Below are 24,063 nucleotides of genomic sequence, written 5' to 3'. Positions count from 1 at the left end.
CCCCTATAAGATGGTTTTTTGGGGGACCCTAGTCCACCATCTTCTTGGTCTGCTGGCTTTCCGAATAAAGTCGTATTCCTCGCCTCAACACCTCGTCTCCCGATTTATTGGTCTGTCATGCGGCAGGCAGAGTGAGCTTGGACTCAGTAACACTACTCTGATAAAACTTCTGAGACCTTTTATCATTTGTGAGTCACATAGATTTATTTAGTCCCTCAATAAACCTAAGGAGATTCTCCAATGCCCACATTACTTTCTATTTACACAAGCAGCATTATTTTCCTGATGTGTGAGCTACTAAAATCTAGACTCATCTTTCTGGCGGCTAGTTTTACCTGGTGAAACTGAGTCCCCTTAAAACCAAGTTCCCCTGCCAAATGTATGATTAACTTCTCTATCCAAAACTGTATTCCTTTTTTGTCCTGCCCATGTTTCCCCTCAGGATTGAGGAGTATCAAAGAAAAGGGGAATTGAAACTGAGCAGGACACTGTGGGGCCCTCCCCGGTCCTAATTCCCCTCTTTGTCCCCCATTTCTTGTTTGTATAAGAAGGTTTTAGTCTCCTAGGCCTTCTGAGTTCCAAAGAGCAGACTCAAAACAGTTACTAATTAGGGAAGTGAGGGAAAGCAGAAACAAAGCAGCAAGAAAAGTAATGATTGTAAAACAGAGCCATAGTTCCTCCTCAAGGGATATATACATAACAATCTGATGCATATCTTTGAGTTGTTCTGCAAAAACTAAGACCCTCACCCAGGTGGTGGATGGTGACCACAAGCACACAGACTCCAGACTAGTTGGAACCAGGAAGACTGACTAAGATTCCTGAAACCTCACCTCCGACCAATCACAAGAAAGTCCACAAGCTGCAACCATCACCCCAAATGTTGCCTTTAAAAACCCTCCCCAGAAAGCCATTGGAGGGTTCAGGTTTTTTGAGCATGAGCTACCCATTCACACACTGCTTGGCACCCTGCAATAAACGCTGTACTTTCTTTCACCACAACCCAGCGTCACTAGTTTGGCTTTTCTGCGTGTCAGGTGAGCAGACCCAAGCTTGGTTTGGCAACACTAGTCCATAAATATACTTGGAATATTAAAGGATTTGTTCTGCTACATATAGAACAAAACTGAAAACTGGATGGGAACAACTGATATTCATTTTTTACCAGCTGGAAAGAAAGATGCATGATAGATATAATGGGCAGGTCAGGATATGTTTAACATTTCTTCTGTGAAAAAATCAGGCTTTCTACTCACACCTCTGAGTTTTAATCTACTTAGCACATAATTCTATATTCTACCACAACTGAGTTAAACTTTTTATAATCCAGAGAGAAAATCACCTCTCATGACAACTGCTACGATTAAAGACAATAATGACTTTTAGAACACACTTTCCATAGGACTTCCATATTACCAACCTCCTATTTTCTTCAGATTTGTTCATTCCTGAAAAAAGAAATTTATATTCTCTACTGACTTTTGCAAATTTCTGTGTATTTGAACAACTGGTAATCTCTTATAATGATAATGACGAAGAAAATCATCTTAAGAAGTGGAAAACACACACAGACACACAGACACACACACACACAAGCAGAATCCATGTCTGGAAACTTCACATTTTATGGTCCTACTCATTTAGCTATTTAAAAGTTATACCTCACTTTCCTCTATTTTAATGTAAACCCTGACAGCTTTTCTTTTCATAAAAGGCAAGTACCTGTCTAAGCTTTGACTGCCAAAGCATCCAATTCAAAGAGGGGTATTTCCAATTAACACACTGCGGCCTCAGGACTAGCTAAAGACCCACAGTGCCTCCCCCCCCCCCCACCCCACCCCGACTGAGGCTCCTTTGTTTTAGAGATCTTGATTGATTTCAGTAACTGACCATTTGGGCCACTTGTTTTTTCCCTTCCCTTGGTTTAAATTCCTGCTCTTTTGTTTTAAATTCACCAATAAAGAGTGAACCCCTGAAGCCCCTAAAAATCGGAACCCCAAGCCCACACGTTCTCTCTCCACACACACACACACACACACACACACACACACACGCAACCTGGCTGTGTGGCTCCAGGTGTGCTATGTAATTCCCAGGTCGTGTAAGTAATAAACCTTTATTTATTTCAGTTTCTTGATGATTATTGCTAACGGGTGTCTTGCAATCATAATAAGAACCACAAGGGCCAGTCCAACCACAACACTTCTTTCTAATAGGCTGAGACCAGCACAAAACAATTATTAACTAAGTACATGAAAAATCTAATCGTTCAAGGTTTCCGTAGCAAGGTCCCATTTGCTAGTGATGGGTAAATGCAAAAGAGGATGTGGCTTCACCAGCCAGTATTACAAGCAGCACTGAAGCTTATACCCAGTCAGTCACCTTCAACAAACCACCAAGAAAAAACAAACAAACACTGGCTCTTCAAACTACTTCTTCTTCTTCTTTTAAAAAAATATTTATTTATTTATTTATGGCTGTGTTGGGTCTTCGTTTCTGTGCGAGGGCTTTCTCTAGTTGCGGCAAGTGGGGGCCACTCTTCATCGCAGTGCGCGGGCCTCTCACTACCGCGGCCTCTCTTGTTGCGGAGCACAGGCTCCAGACACACAGGCTCAGCAATTGTGGCTCACGGGCCTAGTCGCTCCGCGGCATGTGGGATCTTCCCAGACCAGGGCTCGAACCCGTGTTCCCTGCACTGGCAGGCAGATTCTCAACCACTGCGCCACCAGGGAAGCCCCAAACTACTTCTTAAATGGTGAATATAAAGACTTGGAGTTAAGACTCTTCCTTTTCCCTCTGCCACTTACTAGGCAAGTTATACAAACCTCTCTAATCCTCAAATTATTCTCCTGCTTACTGAGTATAACAACACCTGCCTCATGAGAGTTACTTTGCATAATACCTAGCAATACAGAAAGTGATTAGAAATGGCAGCTTGCAAATATTCTTCATCCTCATAACTTCCTTTAATGCACCAGAAGAACAAGAAGAAATAACTGCTCCCTTTCACCTTCCCAATTTAAGGTCTTTAATGAGACCTTGAGATATCTGGATGTTTTACCATCTATTTTCAAAATGACTGACCCAAACCTTGAGCCCAGTATAACACCAATGTAATGACTTGAATGCCTCAATTTTCCATAGAGAAACAAGAATCAGTGCAAACCTTTCTCAGATGGGTTTCTGAAGTGATGTGAGCTATGCAAGTCACATACACCACCCCCTGATATTTATCACAACTGGCATTTTTGGTTTAGGAAGGTCAGATTTATGATCGCATTCCACATAAAACATCCAAACACTCAGACATCCAAGCTCTTTTAGAAAGGCTACCACAGTACCATAATGGATGTGTGAGAACTATCATGCCCATTTCCTAGGGTCAGAGCATATCTATATATATTATAATTAATTGCACAGACATGTAGTTGTATGCTTTTATGACATCACTGAGCCCTATTTATGACTTATTTGATCTTAGATTCTTAGTCAATACTCTATCCTGAGCTAAGCAATTATGGGGAGGGAGCAGGAGAAGAAGGTGTAGTGAGGCTTACTGAACAGACAGAAAAAGTCAGGGCATAGGCCACTCAGTGTTGGTCTACAGTAACCAGGACTCACACCTACAGCATAGCTGCCTTTCACAAAGGTTGTAGGCAGTAAGTTAACAGAGGCTGATAATAATAAGATGATCAATTTGAGAAAGTGCTGCATACTCCAGGGAGTGCTGGAGAGTGAAAGTGAAAGTCCTAGTCAGAGGTTAGCACTCTTTAATGGAAAGCTGCGGTTCCAATATCAAATTAAAGCAAAATTTTAATTGGAGGCAACGTAGTCTTTATTGTATCTATGTACTTGAGACGGAACCCACCCAATCGTAACAGTCAGCATCTATCACTTTTCATCTAATTTTGCAATGTCTTTCTCTATTTCAGGCTTCTTACCGTTAGTGTTCTTGGGTAACCTTATGTCTTTGGAGAAGGACTGAGAACCCCCTAAAGGGACTTCAGGTTTCCTCCTACTTCAATGAGAAGAGCTTTCTTGTGGGCGGAGTGGATTTACTGAGATGTACTGTAACAGGGAAGAGCTAAATGGACTCCACGTTGGATCTGTTTCTTTGACTTTAACCTTTGTTTTTCATTGCTTTTGGTATTACAATCATACATAATGGCCTGCCTCAGGGAACACTGCCCCTCTGGTGTTCAACTCACAGGGAGACAATCTGACCCTGTCCACCTGCAAATGGCTGCAAGAAAGACGAAACTAACACATCCCCTCACCGAGGCTGGTCAGGAGATGTTTTGCAAGACAAATGGCCCTTTTAGTTTACTTCCTCACCGCATCTCCCCCTCTGATTCTATAAAAGAAACTGGCAACCAGACACCCTAAGACGGTTTTTCGGAGACACTAGTCTGCCATCTTCTCGGTCTGCTGGCTTTCCGAATAAAGTCGTATTCCTTGTCTCTGGCTCACTGGCCTGTCGTGCAGTGAGCAGAGCGAGCTTGGACTCGGTAACAGTATGCTTCAGGGACCCTCATTTACACAGGTCCCTTCAAAGGCCCTGGGAGGAGGGGGACTTGTGTAGTGTGTTCACCTGGTCAAAATTTGCAAAATTTGTCTACACTGAGTTAATAAGATAGATGTCTCTTTCCACTTGAAACTCCCTCCCATCCACTTCACTTCCCCAGTGTTGGTGTCGGTATTGGGTGAAAATGAAGTGGCCTTCAACATTTCTGGGGTCCTCTTATGGGAAAATTAAGCTGGGGATTCACTTACTTTAGATTTAGAGGGATACATGTACGTGGTTCATGGTTGCTTTTGTGCACAGTTATTTTTGTGACATAAATATAGGTACAGGGCAAGAGGTCGCACTGTGATGTGAACGTGCCTCATGGTGCCCAGGATGAGAAGTATCAGGTAATAAGAGAAGTGGAGTCAGTTCTCAGTGATGCCTAGTCAACACAAAAGTTTTCTTCTATCATTAATAACCTCAAAAATGTAGCATATACAATTTAAAATGCAGCATAAAACAATTATATGTGGCATTTTTTTTTGATGAGAATCACATGAAACAGAATTTATATGAATTCCTTTGTATGCAGGGCACAAGCTTATAGCAGTACTATAAACACAACGTATGTATGTATGTGAAGTTGCAAATGTTATGTATCACAAATATTAATAATTAAAAAAAGTTTTTGATCAACCATGCTAAAGAAAAATCTGATTTAACCTTTCTTTTTTCTTTATAAAAAATATTACAAAATAACTGTCAATTCACCTTAAAGAAAATATTACAAATTGTAATCAAAGAGTATGCAGCCAAGAAATGTGGGGAAACAATATTATAAAGAGTGTCAGGCAGTTAATAAAAATTTTTATTCTTCTGGAGTTTTGTGTTTGTGGTATTTGTCAACTTCAAAAAATCTATAATTTGTTGGGATTTTTTTCATTAAAAATAGTTGATCCACAGATTCCAAAATTGCCTACTAGCTAAAATTTATTTGTAACCTCAAAATCAATACTTGAGGTGCTTTCAGGTCACTTGTGGACAGGTGCAATACAGTGAAAACTGGGAGCCTCCTGAAGCACAAGTTCTCAGCTGAGGTCAAACAAGGTGCCACTTTACCTGCTTGTTTCAGCTCTCATATATGAACAAGTATCCTTTTTGTGGTCTATTTAGACTTAACAGTATTTCATGTTCACTTTATGGTTGAAGAACTTTTCAGATAAACATATAAAAGATTAAGACCTTAAGAGAATTACTTGGTCCATTCTACTTGAGCCTAATAGTATACCTGGGGTTGTCTTCAATAAGATAATTATAATCTTTTAGTCAGTTTAGTCTTTTTATACCATGCCATAGGGCCTTCAACTCTAAAGAGAAAATAATCTTAATTAAGACAACCACAGAACTTTGTCCCACTCAAGTCCAGTTGCCCTAGTTCCTTTTTATTTTCCAGTATCTTGTGAAATTGCTTCTCCCAAGTAAAACCAAGGTATACGATAATAAATGAATGGAAATCTAAAATTGAGACCAAATTTAACTGTACTATATGATTATAAGTCAAGCAGGATTTTCATGAGACATAATGATATTTGCTCAATTCAAAGGACTGGATAACTGCAGAAAGAAAGGCTTAGATTTAAAGTGATGCCTATTGTGGATTAGGACAAGGTTGTTTTTTTTTTCCCCCACTTCTGGAAATCAAGCTTCTTTTTTAAAAATTTAATTAATTAATTAATTAATTTTTATATAGCAGGTGACAAGGGTTTAATCTAGGCTTTTTTCTTTGTACTAGGTCTTGCATTATACCTTAAACAAATCAGCGTTTTTAAAAAATGCTTGTTGGTGATAATGAGAAGTGACAATAAGTTTCATGAGAATAAGTAAAAATCTAGTAAAACTGAAAATGTTTTCAACTATACAAACCAATTGAAAGTAAATTATAAAATTATCTGAATTATTTATCAAGAATACAATAAGGTATTTAAATGACTAAAATCTCCCAAAGAGATTAAAAATGTTAAAAATATTTGCTTTTATTATATCTTTTCCCTATTATTTTCTACTTAGATACAAATTATTATCATCTTTATATAACAGCTGGCTGATGGCTAAATAAGGAGAGCCTTCTAAAATCTCCATCAATAAGTTATATGAAGTGCTTATTTTTATTTTGAATATAGGTACCAAGAGTCAAAGATTTTTTCCTTTATCCCCCTTTTTAGCTTTATTTCCTAGTATACTATTTATTTTCTAAGCCCCGTTGAAGTCTTTCAGAATCTAAGTTGTTTAAATAGTCTTTTTACAGTAGTATTTCACTTAAAGTAAAGGTATGGAAACACCAATAGATTTGAATATCAAGAAAACATGTAACGGAAAAACGTAATCACTCTAAAAAAATCTGTATAAATAGCTCAACTCTTCTGATTAAACTCTCTAATCCATTTAGTTAAACCAGTGACAAATCATTCTTTTTAAAGGAATAAAAATTCAAGTCAGAAAGCATTCCTTACAAATACGTATTTTTAATTTTGTTGGAATGTATCACATTCCCTTATTCACCTCCATCCAGAGAAGTTCAAGAGTGAGTGACTGGCATCTTTAATCTCTGAAAAATCATACATTACAAATACAGTTCTTAACTTCAAAAATGGAAAAAATGATCGTAAATACATTGAATATTTAAAGAAAAATATTTTTCTAAAATATGGCTTTTCCTATTGAGATTTTCCCCATCTCCTTTAATATTAAAAATTGCATTTTCTTTTCCAATTAAAAAAAAGCATGAAAGTAAGAATTTCTTAAATAATTAATATTTGAAACTGAAGTTAAGGTCCATGTGAAATGATGTTTTACTATAAGTCTGAAAGATTTAAAAAGCCAATATAGTTTTAAATCATTAGCATGATTTACAAGTGAAATTCTCTAAAACAGAACCACAGAAATCAGCACATAGAAGATGAAATTCACACTACTGGTGAAAACACTTGGCCACTCAAAAACCAAGAGGAAAAAAGAAACTAAAGCAAGTGGCAGGTACTTGTTACTGACGGGTTGGGGGTGGTGCTAAACTATGGCCAAATCATAGTTTAAATATAACTTTTGTGGTGTGAAAATTTAATGAATATGTGGAAATGGAAGAAACTCAGAAACCAGAGTTATTTCCATTTCAAATGAGGATGATAGTTCTGAGCCACCAGCTGTTTACAGTTCATTGAATGAGGTTCTAGTTGATAGGAGATAATTACCTCTTCCCTGCAGGAGGCAAGTGTTTCTCATTCTACAGACACCTCTGATGAATGGCCATGGGGGTATGAGACCAAGAGAGCATGCCAAGATCAGTTTCGTTTTTAACGATCTCTTGAAACACCTGATTTTCTGCTTTTTCCTATTTAAGTATAGGAAAATGTGCATCTTAAAATATACAGAATAAAGTTGCTGGCTATTATTTTGCTTTTATAAGGCACCTTAACCTTAAAAGGAAAACAGAGTGATTATACACAGAAAGTATATACCATCAATAGTACGAGAAAAGGATGAGCGTGATCATTTCAACTTCAAGCATTTGGAGTGTTAAATTCTATTTACTAATACATTGTTTTCCCCTGATTTAAGTTTCTTTTCTGTTAATGACACATTACCCCATTCATTCCAGCTCCTTCGGCTACTTGGAAGCGCCTATCAATTCGATCTTCCCGAACTCTCTCAAATTTGTCTCTTCACTTCCAATGCAAACTGCCACACACCTCAGTATTTCTCAGCTTCAGTACGGTCCTCATATCCTAAACGATCTCCTTGCTTCTAGTCTCTTACAATGAATCCAGTTCAAGCAAAATACTACTTTTCAGATTAATATCACTAAAGCAGCACTCTCATCATGCCACTCTTATGTATAAAAATCTTTCAAAAGCAGGTTGTGACTCCAAAATAGAAAAAAGCTTATGGCATATTAAGCAAAAACCAAAATTCAAAAGTAAATCAATTCTATCCTTACAAATATGTAACACTGGGTAAGCATATTAATAAGAGCTAGAAGAGAACACACACAAAAAATGAAGAGAATATATTTTAAAGGTCCTGGGACTTGGAGTTTACCCTTGATTTATATTTCCCGTTTGTTGTTATAATGATGTTTATACAATAAATAAAATCGTTCAGCAACCATTTACTGCTTATGCACTATAAAGCTTAACCTGTACCCAAGGACCTCTGCAATCTGGCTCCCAAACCTACCTTTTCCAACCCTCCTTTTCGCACAACCAAAACTCCAGACAAACTAAAATATTCTATTTCTCATTGGGTTCCTGTACTGTTCTTTCCCAGGTATGGACCATTACTTACATCATATGCTCCAGCCAGTATGCTCTTCTCCATTTCTGGCTGTCTAAATCCTACCTAATTATCCTTTACAGTTCAGTTCAAATAATACCTTTTCCACATAGCTATCCCTGACATGTTCCTCCAATGAGCATTTCATCTAATCTCTCACATAAATGCAGCACTTCCTATTTTGCACTGTAGTTTTTGTATGTCCGTGTGTCAGAAGTAGCCCCCTTTAGGGCAGGGACCTTCTTTTAGCTATCTTTGTATTCCACTCAAGGTATAACATAGAGTCTTTTTGAATAAATATGTAAAATGAGTGAACAAACACTTTCAAAAAGTGAGGGCTAGGAAGACTAAAAACCAACAGCAACTCTTACTTTTAGTTTTATTATGATTCTCCTTTTTTTCACTCAAGTTTATTTCTTAACCTAACCTTCTTACCTGAAGATACGTTATTCTCCGCTGGACCAGCTCTGTCAGATCTTTGGCCTCTTTTTCCCGCCAATCACCTGCTCCATCTGTTTGACTGAGGTAGTATAAATCCGTCATTATAGACCTATAAAAATCAAACAACATTGTGGGTCTAACTTATTTGTATTTCATCACAGGATTACACAAAGTCATAAGAAGAGAGTCAAATTCTTCATAAAAATTGATGCCCACACTGATGCTGGTACCCATTTTTTATTTTCTATCAAGACTGTGAAATTCAACAGTGTAGTCTCTAGCAGCCGAGATGCATTCCTATAGGAAACCTTTACTGTTGAGAAGAACCTACTCCCCAGCCCTGGCCCCCCGCCCCAGGCCAATTATGTGCACTTATATCCCAACACAGAGCACATCAGAGATCAGGGGAAAGTGGATACCCATAGCAAAGAAATACGTAGACTAACATAAGGGACAGAAATACATTGGTGACATCATTTGAATATTACCTTTTTGTTCTCTCTACTGTCACCTCCTGTCCCCTCTTAAATTTCTTCTTCATACTTGGAAAAAGATCAGAGGAAAATTTTGGCACAACTGTTACACAACGGTCGAAACCAAGGGTCAGCAAACTTTTTTCAGTAAAGGGCCAGACAGTAAATATTCTAGGCTTTGTGGGCCTCTGTTGCTTTTGTAGCAGGAAAGCTGCCATTGACAATAGGTAAAAAAAAAAAAAAAAAAAAAATGTGTGTGTCTTCCGATAAAACTTTATTCACAAAACCAGGCTATAAGCCAGATTTGGCCCTGGGGCTATAATTTGACAATTCCTGCTCTAAATTAATAAAATGATTGTTAAGATACTTTCCCATCCTGCATAGTAATTTCAATTACAACATGCTGAATTTCCTGCAAAGTAAACTAAAATACCCAGTATACTAGGGAAGAGAAACTTGACGGCTGGTGCAGATGGTTTCATTTATAATACATTAAACAAAAGCTATGACTTGCATTTACCAATAAAGAAAAGTAAAAAGCAAGACTCCTCTCTTTCTCTGACACTCCCTACCAACCTATCAGCAAAACATTTCGCCAAGTTCTGAACAAGTATCAACACTGGCATTGCTACCAACTGAGCCACCACTTTTCTCACCTGAATTGTTACAGTAACCTCTGAACAGGTCTCCCTGCTTCCACCCTTGCCAACCTCTACAGTCTATTCTCAATGTAGCAGCTAGATCCTGTCAAAATATCAGTCAAATGATGTTACTCCTTTGCTCTTATTGAACTGGCTCTTCATCTCAATCAGTCAAACCCAAAGTTACTAATTTGACCTACAAGGCCCCAGACAATATGGCCTCCCTTACCTCTTTTTTTTTTTTAAATGGATTTATTTATTTATTTTGATTTTTCATTTTTTTTTAACATCTTTATTGGAGTATAATTGCTTTACAATGGTGTGTTAGTTTCTGCCTTATAACAAAGTGAATCAGTTATACATATACATATATCCACATATCTCTTCCCTCTTGCGTCTCCATACCTCCCACCCTCCTTATCCCACCCCTCTAGGTGGTCACAAAGCACCAAGCCGATCTCCCTGTGCTATGTGGCTGCTTCCCACTAGCTATCTATTTCACATTTCGTAGTGTATATATGTCCATGCCACTCTCTCACTTTGTCCCAGCTTACCCTTCCCCCTCCCCATATCCTCAAGTCCTTTCTCTAGTAGGTCTGTGTCTTTATTCCCGTCTTGCTCCTAGGTTCTTCATGACCTTTTTTTTTCTTTATTAGATTCCATATATATGTGTTAGCAAACGGTATTTGCTTTTCTTTTTGACTTACTTCACTCTAGGTCCATCCACCTCACTACAAATAACTCAATTTCGCTTCTTTTTATGGATGAGTAATATTCCATTGTACATATGTGCCACATCTTCTTTATCCATTCATCTGTTGACGGACACTTAGGTTGCTTCCATGTTCTGGCTATTGTAAATAGAGCTGCAATGAACATTGTGGTACATGACTCTTTTTAAATTATGGTTTTCTCAGGGTATATGCCCAGTAGTGGGATTGCTGGGTCGTATGGTAGTTCTATTTTTAGTTGTTTAAGGAACCTCCATACTGTTCTCCATAGTGGCTGTATCAATTTACATTCCCACCAACAGTGCAAGAGGGTTTCCTTTTCTCCACACCCTCTCCAGCATTTATTGTTTCTAGATTTTTTGATGATGGCCATTCTGACCGGTGTGAGATGATATCTCATTGTAGTTTTGATTTGCATTTCTCTAATGATTAGTGATGTTGAGCATTCTTTCATGTGTTTGTTGGCAACCTGTATATCTTCTTTGGAGAAATGTCTTTTTAGGTCTTCTGCCCATTTTTGGATTGGGTTGTTTGTTTTTTTGATATTGACCTGCATGAGCTGCTTGTAAATTTTGGAGATTAATCCTTTGTCAGTTGCTTCATTGGCAAATATTTTCTCCCATTCTGAGGGTTGTCTTTTCATGTTCTTTATGGTTTCCTTTGCTGTGCAAAAGCTTTTAAGTTTCATTAGGTCCCATTTGTTTATTTTTGTTTTTATTTCTCTAGGAGGTGGGTCAAAAAGGATCTTGCTGTGATTTATGTCATGGAGTGTTTTGCCTATGTTTTCCTCTAAGAGTTTAATAGTGTCTGGCCTTACATTTAGGTCTTTAATCCATTTTGAGTTTATCTTTGTGTATGGTATTAGGGAGTGGTCTAATTTCATTCTTTTACATGTAGCTGTCCAGTTTTCCCAGCAGCACTTATTGAAGAGGCTGTCCTTTCTCCACTGTATATTCTTGCCTCCTTTATCAAAGATAAGGTGACCATATGTGTGTGGGTTTATCTCTGGGCTTTCTATCCTGTTCCATTGATCCATATTTCTGTTTTTGTGCCAGTATCATACTATCTTGATGACTGTAGCTTTGTAGTATAGTCTAAAGTCAGGGAGCCTGATTCCTCCAGCTCTGTTTTTCTTTCTCAAGATTGCTTTGGCTATTCAGGGTCTTTTGTGTTTCCATACAAATTGTGAAATTTTTTGTTCTAGTTCTGTGAAAAATGCCAGTGGTAGTTTGATAGGGATTGCACTGAATCTGTAGATTGCTTTGGGTAGTAGAGTCATTTTCACAATGTTGATTCTTCCAATCTAAGAACATGGTATATCTCTCCATCTATTTGTATCATCTTTAATTTCTTTCATCAGTGTCTTATAATTTTCTGCATACAGGTCTTTTGTCTCCTTAGGTAGGTTTATTCCTAGATATTTTATTCTTTTTGTTGCAATGGTAAATGGGAGTGTTTTCTTAATTTCACTTCCAGATTTTTCATCATTAGTGTATAGGAATGCAAGAGATTTCTGTGCATTAATTTTGTTTCCTGCTACTTTACCAAATTCATTGATTAGCTGTAGTAGTTTTCTGGTAGCATCTTTAGGATTCTCTATGTATAGTATCATGTCATCTGCAAACAGTGACAGCTTTACTTCTTTTCCGTTTGGATTCCCTTTATTTCTTTTTCTTCTCTGATTGCTGTGGCTAAAACTTTCAAAGCTATGTTGAGTAATAGTGGTGAGACTAAGCAACCTTGTCTTGTTCCTGATCTTAGTGGAAATGGTCTCAGTTTTTCACCATTGAGGACGACATTGGCTGTGGGTTTGTCACATATGGCCTTTATTATGTTGAGGTAAGTTCCCTCTGTGCCTGCTTTCTGGAGGGTTTTTATCATAAATGGGTGTTGAATTTTGTCGAAAGCTTTCTCTGAATCTATTGAGATGATCATATAGTTTTTCTCCTTCTATTTGTTAATATGGTGTATCACATTGTTTGATTTGCGTATATTGAAGAATCCTTGCATTCTTGGGATATATCCCACTTGATAATGTGTATGATCCTTTTAATGTGTTGTCAGATTCTGTGTGCTAGTACTTTGTTGAGGATTTTTGCATCTATGTTCATCAGTGATATTGGTCTGTAGTTTTCTTTTTTTGTGACATCTTTCTGGTTTTGGTATCAGGGTGATGGTGGTCTCGTAGAATGAGTTTGGGAGTGTTCCTCCCTCTGCTTTATTTTGGAAGTTTGAGAAGGACAGGTGTTAGCTCTTCTCTAAATGTTTGATAGCATTTGCCTGTGAAGCCATCTGGTCCTGGACTTTTGTTTGTTGGAAGATTTTTAATCACAGTTTCAATTTCAGTGCTTGTGATTGGTCTGTTCATATTTTCTATTTCTTCCTGGTTCAGTCTCGGAAGCTTGCGCATTTCTAAGAATTTGTCCATTTCTTCCAGGTTGTCCTTTTTATTGGCATAGAGTTGCTTGTAGTAATCTCTCATGATCTTTTGTATTTCTGCAGTGTCAGTTGTTACTTTTCCTTTTTCATTTCTAATTCTATTGATTTGAGTCTTCTCCCTTTTTTTCTTGATGAGTCTCGCTAATGGTTCATCAATTTTGTTTATCTTCCCAAAGAAATAGCTTTTAGTTTTATTGTTCTTTGCTATAGTTTCCTTCATTTCTTTTTCATTTATTTCTGATCTGATCTTTCTGATGTCTTTCCTTCTGCTAACTTTGGGTTTTTTTGTTCTTCTTTCTCTAATTGCTTTAGGTGTAAGGTTAGGTTATTTGAGATGTTTCTTGTTTCTTTTTTTTTTTTTTTAATTTTTTTTTAAAGATATTTATGGCTGTGTTAGGTCTTCGTTTCTGTGCGAGGGCTTTCTCTAGTTGCGGCAAGCGGGGGCCACTCTTCCTCGCGGTGCGTGGGCCTCTCACTATCGCGGCCTCTCCTGTTGCGAGGCACAGGCTCCAGACGCGCAGGCTCAGTAGCTGTGGCTCACGGGCCTAGTTGCTCCGCAGCATGTGGGATCTTCCCAGACCAGGGCTCAAACCCGTGTCCCCTGCATTGGCAGGCAGATTCTCAACCACTGCGCCACCAGGGAAGCCCTCTTGTTTCTTAAGTAGGATTGTATTGCTATAAACTTCCCTCTTAGAACTGCTTTTGCTGCATCCCATAGCTTTTGGGTCGTTGCGTTTTCATTGTCATTTGTTTCTAGGCATTTTAAAATTTCCTCTTTGATTTCTTCAGTGATTTCTTGGTTATTAAGTAGTGTATTGTTTAGCCTCCATGTGTTTGTATTTTTTACAGATTTTTTCCTGCAATTGATATCTAGCCTCATAGCGTTGTGGTCGGAAAAGATACTTGATACGATTTCAATTTTCTTAAATTTACCAAGGCTTGATTTGAGACCCAAGATATGATCTATTCTGGAGAAAATTCCATGAGCACTTGAGAAGAAAGTGTACTGTGTTATTTTTGGATGGAATGTCCTATAAATATCAATTAAGTCCATCTTGTTTAATGTGTCATTTAAAGTTCGTGTTTCCTTATTTACTTTCATTTTGGATGATCTGTCCATTGGTGAAAGTGGGGTGTTAAAGTCCCCTACGATGATTTCGTTACTGTCGATTTCTCCTTTTATGGCTGTTAGCATTTGCCTTATGTATTGAGGTGTTCCTATGTTGGGTGCATATTTACAATTGTTATACCTTCTTCTTGGATTGATCCCTTGATCATTATGTAGTGTCCTTCTTTGTCTCTTATAATAGTCTTTCTTTTAAAGTCTATTTTGTCTGGTATGAGAATTACTACTCCACTTTCTTTTGATTTCCATTTGCATGGAATATCTTTTTCCATCCCCTCACTTTCAGTCTGTATGTGTCCCTAGGTCTGAAGTGGGTCTCTTGTAGACAGCATATATACGGGTCTTGTTTTGGATCCATTCAGCCAGTCTATGTCTTTTGGTTGGAGCATTTAATCCATTTACATTTAAGGTAATTATCAATATGTATGTTCCTATTGCCATTTTCTTAATTGTTTTGGGTTTGTTACTGTAGGTCTTTTCCTTCTCTTGTGTTTCCTGCCTAGAGAAGTTCCTTTAGCATTTGTTGTAAAGCTGGTTGGTGGTGCTGAATTCTCTCAGCTTTTGCTTGTCTGTAAAGGTTTTAATTTCTCCATCGAATCTGAATGAGATCCTTGCTGGGTAGAGTAATCTTGGTTGTAGGTTCTTCCTCTTCATCACTTTAAATATGTCCTGCCACTCCCTTCTGGCTTGCAGAGTTTCTGCTGAAAGATCAGCTGTTAACCTTATGGGGATTCCCTTGTATGTTATTTGTTGTTTTTCCCTTGCTGCTTTTAATATTTTTTCTTTGTATTTAATTTTTGATAGTTTGATTAATATGTGTCTTGACATGTTTCTCCTTGAATTTATCCTGTATGGGACTCTCTGTGCTTCCTGGACTTGATTAACTATTTCCTTTCCCATATTAGGGAAGTTTTCAACTATAATCTCTACAAATATTTTCTCAGTCCCTTTCTTTTTCTCTTCTTCTTCTTCTGGGACCCCTATAATTCGAATGTTGGTACGTTTAATGTTGTCCCAGAGGTCTCTGAGACGGTCCTCAATTCTTTTCATTTTTTTTTCTTTATTCTGCTCTGCAGTAGTTATTTCCATTCTTTTATCTTCCAGGTCACTTATCCGTTCTTCTCCCTCAGTTATTGTGCTATTGACCCCTTCTAGAGAATTTTTAATTTCATTTATTGTGTTGTTTATCACTGTTTGTTTGCTGTTTAGTTCTTCTAGGTCCTTGTTAAACGTTTCTTGTATTTTCTCCATTCTATTTCCAAGATTTTGGATCATCTTTACTATCATTATTCTGAATTCTTTTTTAGGTAGACTGCCTATTTCCTCTTCATTTGTTAGGTCTGGTGGGTTTTTACCTTGCGCCTTCATCTGCTGTGTGTTTCTCTGTCTTCTCATTTTGCTTAACTTACTGTGTTTGGGGTCTCCTTTTCACAGGCTGCAGGTTCGTAGTTCCCGTTGTTTTTAGTGTCTGTCCCCAGTGGCTAAGGTTGGTTCAGTGAGTTGTGTAGGTTTCCTGGTGGATGGGACTAGTGCCTGTGTTGTGGTGGATGAGGCTGGATCTTGTCTTTCTGGTGGGCAGGTCCACATCTGGTGGTGTGTTTTGGGGTGTTTGTGGCCTTATGATGATTTTAGGCAGCCTCTCTGCTAATGGGTGGGGTTGTGTTCCTGTCCTGCTAGTTGTTTGGCATAGGGTGTGCAGCACTGGAGCTTGCTGGTCATTGAGTGGAGCTGGGTCTTGGCGTTGAGACAGAGATCTCTGGGAGAGTTTTCGCCGTTTGATATTATGTGGAGCTGGGAGGTCTCTTGTGGACCAACGTCCTGAACTTGGCTCTCCCACCTCAGAGGCACAGCCCTGACACTGGCTGGAGCACCAAGAGCCTGTCATCCACGTGACTCAGAATAAAAGGGAGAAGAAAAAGAAGGAAAGAAAGAAAGAAGAAGATAAAATACAACAAAATTAAAAAGTTATTAAAAAAAAAATGTTTTAAATAAAAAATTTTTAAAAAAAAGAAGGAAAGAAAGAAGAGAGCAACCAAACCAAAAAAACAAATCCACCAATGATAACAAGTGCTAAAAACTATACTAAAAGAAAGAAAGAAAGAAAAAAAACAACAGACAGAACCCTAGGACAAATGGTAAAAGAAAGCTATAGAGACAAAATCACACGCAGAAGCATACACATACACACTCACAAAACGAGAAAAAGGGAAAAAAATATATATATCGTTGCTCCCAAAGTCCACCTCCTCAACTTGGGATGATTCATTGTCTATTCAGGTATTCCACAGATGCAGGTTACATCAAGTTGATTGTGGGGATTTAATCCGCTGCTCCTGAGGCTGCTAGGAGAGATTTCCCTTTCTCCTCTTTGTTCGCACAGCTCCTGGGGTTCAGCTTTGGATTTGGCCCTGCCTCTGCGTGTAGGTCGCCCGAGGGCATCTGTTCTTTGCTCAGACAGGACGGGGTTAAAGGAGCAAATGATTCGGGGTCTCTGGCTCACTCAGGCCGGGGGAGGGAGGCGTACGGAACGCAGGGCGAGCCTGCGGCGGCAGAGGCTGGTGTGACGTTGCACCAGCCTGAGGTGCGCCGTGTGTTCTCCCGGGGAAGTTGTCCCTGGATCACGGGATCCTGGCAGTGGTGGGCTGCACAGGCTCCCAGGAGGGGAGGCGTGGATAGTGACTTGTGGTTGCAGACAGGCTTCTTGGTGGCTGCAGCAGCAGCCTTAGTGTCTCATGCCCGTCCCTGGTGTCCTCGCTGATAGCCGTGGCTCGCGCCCGTTTCTGGAGCTCCTTTAAGCGGCGCTCTTAATCCCCTCTCCTCGCGCACCAAGAGACAAAGAGGAAAGAAAAAGTCTCTTGCCTCTTAGGCAGGTCTATACTTTTTCCTGGACTCCCTCCCGGCTAGCTGTGGCGCACTAGTCCCCTTCAGGCTGTGTTCACACCGCCAACCCCAGTCCTCTCCCTGGGATCTGACCTCCGAAGCCCGAGCCTCAGCTCCCAGCCCCTGCCTGCCCCGGCGGGTGAGCAGACAAGCCTCTCAGGCTGGTGAGTGCTGCTCGGCACCGATCCTCTGTGCGGGAATCTCTCCGCTTTGCCCTCCACACCCCTGTGGCTGCGCTCTCCTCCATGGCTCCGCAGCTCCCCGCCCTCCGCCACCCGCGAAGGGGCTTCCTAGTGTGTGGAAACCTTTCCTCCTTCACAGCTCCCTCCCACTGGTGCAGGTCCCATCCCTATTCTTTTGTCTCTGCTTTTTCTCTTTTATTTTGCCCTACCCTGGTACATGGGGAGTTTCTTGCCTTTTGGGAGGTCTGAGTTCTTCTGCCAGCGTTTAGTAGGTGTTCTGTAGGAGTTGTTCCACATGTAGATGTACCTCTGATGTATCTGTGGGGAGGAAGGTGATCTCCACATCTTAGTCTTCCACCATCTTGAAGCTCCTCCTCCTCCCTTACCTCTTTGATCTCATCTTCTACTACTGTCCTCCTTGTATACTCTATTTCAGCCACATAGTCTTGTTACTAACCCTTGAACATGTCAGCCATGTTCCTACTTTAGGACCTTTGCATTTGCTCCTCCTTCCCCTGGAATGCTGGTTTCCGAGATACCCATCCACATGGCTCACCCAAATATCCTTCAAAATTTTGCTCATATGTCACCTTCCCCAAAAGGCTATCCAGACTATCTCACTTAAAAATTCAACACCCAGTCACCATCACATCTCTTGCTTTTCCTTCTCCTCTTTCCCTGCTTTATTTTTCTCCAAGCAATTATCATCTTCTAATATATATCATTTACTTCTTTATTTTATTATCTTTCTCTCCCTACTAGAATTTAAACTCCATGGCAGCAGGGTATTTTTCAAACTCCCCTCCCTGTTCCCAAACCAGCATTTAGAACAGTTCTGATCACATAGAAAACATTCAACATATATCTTTGAATAGAACACTGAATGAAAAAGTGGCAAAAAATTTTCAAGAATTTTAGATGAGATAATATTGAGAATTTTTACCTTTCACAAATCCAATTTTGTGCTAGAGAATTTCTGGGAATAATCCTTAACTAGTAATAACTCCAGCTTTACCCCTTCTCTGCACTTTATATTAACTCTTCTGTTCAGGGAATGCTTATAAGTCTGTGTTATTTGCTTGTGAAAATTATAAAGTTAGAAATTTATTCCTATTTATCAGAAAGTATACAGCTGTCCCTTGAACAACTCAGGGGTTAGGGGTGCCGAACCCCCCACACAGTCGAAAATCTGCATATCACTTTTGAATCCCCAAAAACTTAACTACTAATAGCCTACTGTTGACCGGAAACCTTACTGATAACATAAACAGAATTAACACATATTTTGTATGTTATACGTACAACAATCAAAAATGCACTAACAAATATCAAAGTAAGGGGTCTGGAGTACAAAAATGTGGACTCTGTTCATTGTAAATATGCAAAATTGAAAGATTTTGAATCAGAGGAAAAAGAGCTTTGAGAGCCAGACAGATCTACCCCTCAGTTTGGGATCTAACTCTTACCAGCTTTGTGTCCTAGGAAAGTTATTTTCACATCTCTGAGACATAGTTTCTTCACTTTAAAATGAGGATTATAAAACCTTCCACACAGTTTTTAAAAAAGGATTAGTGATAATACAAACAAAGTAGTATATGTGGTGGCTGCTTGCTACAGACTGAACATCTGTGTCTCCCCCAAACGCATCCATTGAAAATTAATGCCCAGTGTGATGGTATTCAAATGTGGGGCGTGTGGGAAGTGCTTAAGTCATGAGGGTGGAGCCTTATGAATGAGATTAGTGCTCTTGTAAAACAGACCCCACAGAGCCTCTAGCCCCTTCTACCGTACGAGGGCACAGTGAGAAAGCACTGTCTATGGAGCAGAAAGAGGGCACTCATCAGACACCAAATCTGCCAGCACCTTGATCTTGAACTTCTCACCTTCCAGAATTGTGAGAAGTAAATTTCTGTTGTTTACAAGCCATGCAGTCTATGATATTTTTTTGTCATAGTAGCCCAAACAGACTAAGACATTGCTATTTATGCTAGAATGCCTCAGAGAGTTGCTTCAGAACTTTTACCTTGTGTCTGAAGAATACCTGCTAATAATTCCACAGCTAAGAGGAAAGATCCGTTGGGTATGAGGGTGACAGTAATATGTAGGACTGATAGCCAGTCAGAAAAATGACCCAATACTCAGTGCCTCATAGCACCCTGAAGAAAGGGATTGATCAGTGAGGACTCATTTAACAGATGATGAAACCAGCCCTCAACAACTGTGATTTATCTAGGAGTACATGACATAGTCTCAGTTCTCTTCTATTCCTGGTTCTTAACTAGATGATAAACCATTCAGGAGCAAAGCAATGGAAGCCCACTGGAAAAATAATTGAAGTCTTATTTACTATCATAGAAAATCATCAGAACTACAAATGATTAACAGAGAATACCTGATAATAGCCCCTTTGAATAAAACAAAACTATTAATAATATACAAATAAAAATTCAAAATCATAGCCACAGTTTAGAATATTCACCCAACTAATAGTGGAACAGCTTTATACAATGCTTTGGGATAACAGGGTCGTCTGTGAAGCATTTCAGGCATTTGTTCAATGTGTCATCATTATCCATGCACAGGACACTTCACAGCTTGACTATTTCCATATTTATCCTTTTAAAATAGGACAAGAGTCTAATATGTGATGCTTTACCTGTTTTTATATGTATTATTCCCACCTAAGATTCAAAACATTTCTTTCATGAAAAAGAGTAATTTTAGTTGGAAAAACCATATCTACAACTTACTGCCTCCTTAAGAAACTAACTTACAGTCTTACACACTGAACAGAGGTTCAAGTTTTTTTCAGATTATGAAACTGAGGCCCCTATGGGCTATTATGTAGCCTATGGTATTATTTTATAGTTGATGGGGGAAAAGTTACCACTCATGAAATTGTGTGAGTTGATCATGGAAACACAGGAGATGTCTTTCCTTATAATGGTGTTACAGGGCTAAGCTGAAGTTTATTTAAATTATTTTCTCAGTTTTATAGGCCTCTTTTCCATTACTCTCATCACACCCATTATTTTTCACATTTCATAGGTTTCATCATATCCAAACATGGTCATTTGCTTTTTCCTACCCACCAGATAGGAGTGATCACAAAACTTGTTTAAAATCTCAAATTTAAATAGCAGTATTGTTTCTGGAGATGTAGTACAGTGGGATAAGTAACCAGTCTATCAGCAAATGCCTGTTGAAGGAATAAAGGAAATTCAATATGCTCTGCATGGCGTTACATTAAATTAAAGATACACACACACACAGACAAATAGCACTACATTCCATGACAATCAGTATATAGCCCCAAGCAGGTAAAAAACTACATTAGGTGTAATTTAGAGGGGAAAATTCTCTGAAATATATAAATTGGCATGGTTTATGCTTTCATGTCATAGTAATCAAGCCATCACTTTACCACTGGGAATGAAAGCTGATCTCTGTATATTTTAATAAATTAGAAAACATAAAAGTGAATGTTTTTACCAAGTTACATCACTACTAAGTCTTAGCAATCAATTATTTCTATTTATCCCAATATCCGTCAAGAAAGTGGAATAACCAGTCTTATAACTAGAAGACCAAAGACCAAAAAAAGTACACTAATTTTTTATGATAATGCAGTCAGAGTCACAGTATAAGTCACTCTATCCCAATGGTCAACTAAAATTAAGCTTCCTTTGTAAAACTTTTTTTCTTGGCCTCCCCACTGGAGACCATGTAAGGAAGACAAGCCCAGGAAATGACTTTAAATTCAACCTACAGTTGACCCTTGAACAACACCGTGTGAACTGTGCGAGTCCAGTTATACGCAAATTTTTTCAATAAATATCGGAAAAATTTTTTGAGATTTGACACAATTTAAAAAAACTCACAGATGAACTGCATGGTCTAGAAATATTGAAAAAATTAAGAAAAAGTTAGGTATATCATGAATGTATAAAATATGTGTAAACAAATGGGACCTAATGAAACTTAAAAGCTTTTGCACAGCAAAGGAAACCCAAAAACAAGGCAAAAAGACAACCCTCTGAATGGGAGAAAATATTTGCAAATGAAGCAACTGACAAAGGATTCATCTCCAATATTTACAAGCAGCTCATGCAGGTCAATAACAAAAAAGCAAACAACCCAATCCAAAAATGGGCAGAAGACCTAAATAGACATTTCTCCAAAGAAGATATACAGGTTGCCAACAAACACATGAAAGAATGCTCAACATCATTAATCATTAGAGAAATGCAAATCAAAACTACAGTGAGATATCATCTCACACTGGTCAGAATGGCCATCATCAAAAAATCTAGAAACAATAAATGCTGGAGACGGTGTGGAGAAAAGGGAACACTCTTGCACTGTTGGTGGGAATGTAAATTGATACAGCCTCTATGGAGAACAGTATGGAGGTTCCTTAAACAACTAAAAATAGAACTACCATACGACCCAGCAATCCCACTACTGGGCATATACCCTGAGAAAACCATAATTCAAAAAGAATCATGTACCACAATGTTCACTGCAGCTCTATTTACAATAGCCAGGACATGGAAGCAACCTAAGTGTCCATCATCAGATGAATGGATAAAGAAGATGTGGCACATATATACAATGGAATATTACTCAGCCATAAAAAGAAACGAAACTGAGTTATTTGTAGTGAGGTGAATGGAGTTAGAGTCTGTCATATAGAGTGAAGTAAGTCAGAAAGAGAAAAACAAATACAGTATGTTAGCACATATATATGGAATCTAAGGGGAAAAAAAAAGGTCATGAAGAACCTAGTGGCAAGACAGGAATAAAGACACAGACCCACTAGAGAATGGACTTGAGGATATGGGGAGGGGGAAGGGTAAGATGTGACAGAGAGAGTGGCATGGACATATATACACTACCAAACGTAAAATAGATAGCTAGTGGGAAGCAACTGCATAGCACAGGGAGATCAGCTCTGTGCTTTGTGACCACCTAGAGGTGTGGGATAGGGAGGGCGGGAGGGAGGGAGATGCAAGAGGGAAGAGATATGGGAACATATGTACATGTATAACTGATTCACTTTGTTATAAAGCAGAAACTAAACACACCATTGTAAAGCAATTATACTCCAATAAAGATGTTAAAAAAAAATATGTGTAGATACTAGTCTATCCTTACATAGGCATAAAGGCATTAAATTCTATAATTTAATATAAAATTAATAATGTGTTAGTTTTCTTACTATTTTATAACTTTGCTTGCAAAGAATTACATTACCATACAGTATGCCTTCCTCATAACTGGAGAAACTGCATATCAGCCGATCATCGGCTGATAGGTAAGTGTTTTTTTAAATTTACAATGTTTCCAATACTGTATTATGAATATGACTGCAAAACTGTATGCCATAAAAATTTTAAAACAATTCATTTATTAGTGTATAGGCTAGGCTACCATGAAGCAATCATATTGATTACACTACCTCCTTTAAAGCAATCATTGCTGTTACAGGTATAATGCATGTATTGTTACAGCTGCACATGAATGAATTTTTTCATGTTATCTTTTCATTTTTGCTTTCTAATGTTAGTAATACATACAATATCTTCAGTGTTTTGTATCATATAAGACAGTATAGATGTAGGTACTAACAGACAATTCATCTTGTAAACAGAGGACATAAACTTCCAGTATAATAAAGATAGCACAGTGCTGTAAATGTATTTCCTCTTTTTTATGATTTCCTTAATAACATTTCCTTTTCTCTAGCTTGTTTTAAGACTACAGTATATAATACATATAACATACAAAAGATGTGTTAATCGACTGTTTATGTTATCAGTAAGGTTTCTGGTTAACAGTAGGCTACTAGTAGTCAAGTTTGTGCGAAGACAAAAGTTATACGTGGATTTTTTACTGTGCAGTGGATTGGTGCCCCTAACCCCTGCATTTTTCAAGGGTCAGCTGTAGTTCTTTGCTAATCCAATAATGTTTAGACATTACCATCCTGCAAAATTTGTCACCTTTTAGCCAAAGACATGAGGATAATCAAACAGAAAGTTTCAGTTGTGGCCCATTACTGGGAAACATGGTGCCTGAAAACCATTCTACAGAAATTCTGGATTTTCAGTGACTCCATTCTCAGATCAGATCTCCTAGAGGTATCCCTCAAGCTGGTAATCTGGATGTCTTGGTTTTGACTATGAAGATACCAAAAAATCTAGGACGTGGGTGGTCAATCTAAAGGCCTGAGGTATTAAAGCCTGGGAAATACAAACCCAGGCTAAGTACCAGCAGAATAGTGCTAGTCATTTGAGGGTAGAATACACATGCCTGAA

The 24,063-nt window shown here is 38.5% G+C and overlaps 1 protein-coding gene across 3 annotated transcripts in view; it reads right to left on the bottom strand.

The window, feature by feature from the left end:
* FUT8 (fucosyltransferase 8) overlaps positions 1-24,063 on the bottom strand; it is a 321,610-nt gene that overhangs the window by 76,939 nt on the left and 220,608 nt on the right. For all 3 annotated transcript variants that reach the window (XM_059915753.1, XM_059915752.1, XM_059915751.1), the window contains one exon: positions 9,269-9,383. In XM_059915753.1, coding sequence (XP_059771736.1) covers positions 9,269-9,383 — 115 coding nt within the window. The remainder of the gene's footprint in view (positions 1-9,268; positions 9,384-24,063) is intronic.

This window comes from Balaenoptera ricei, chromosome 2 (assembly GCF_028023285.1).
Source record: "Balaenoptera ricei isolate mBalRic1 chromosome 2, mBalRic1.hap2, whole genome shotgun sequence".
NCBI lineage: Eukaryota > Metazoa > Chordata > Mammalia > Artiodactyla > Balaenopteridae > Balaenoptera > Balaenoptera ricei.
This window is presented reverse-complemented; position numbering and strand designations above follow the sequence as displayed.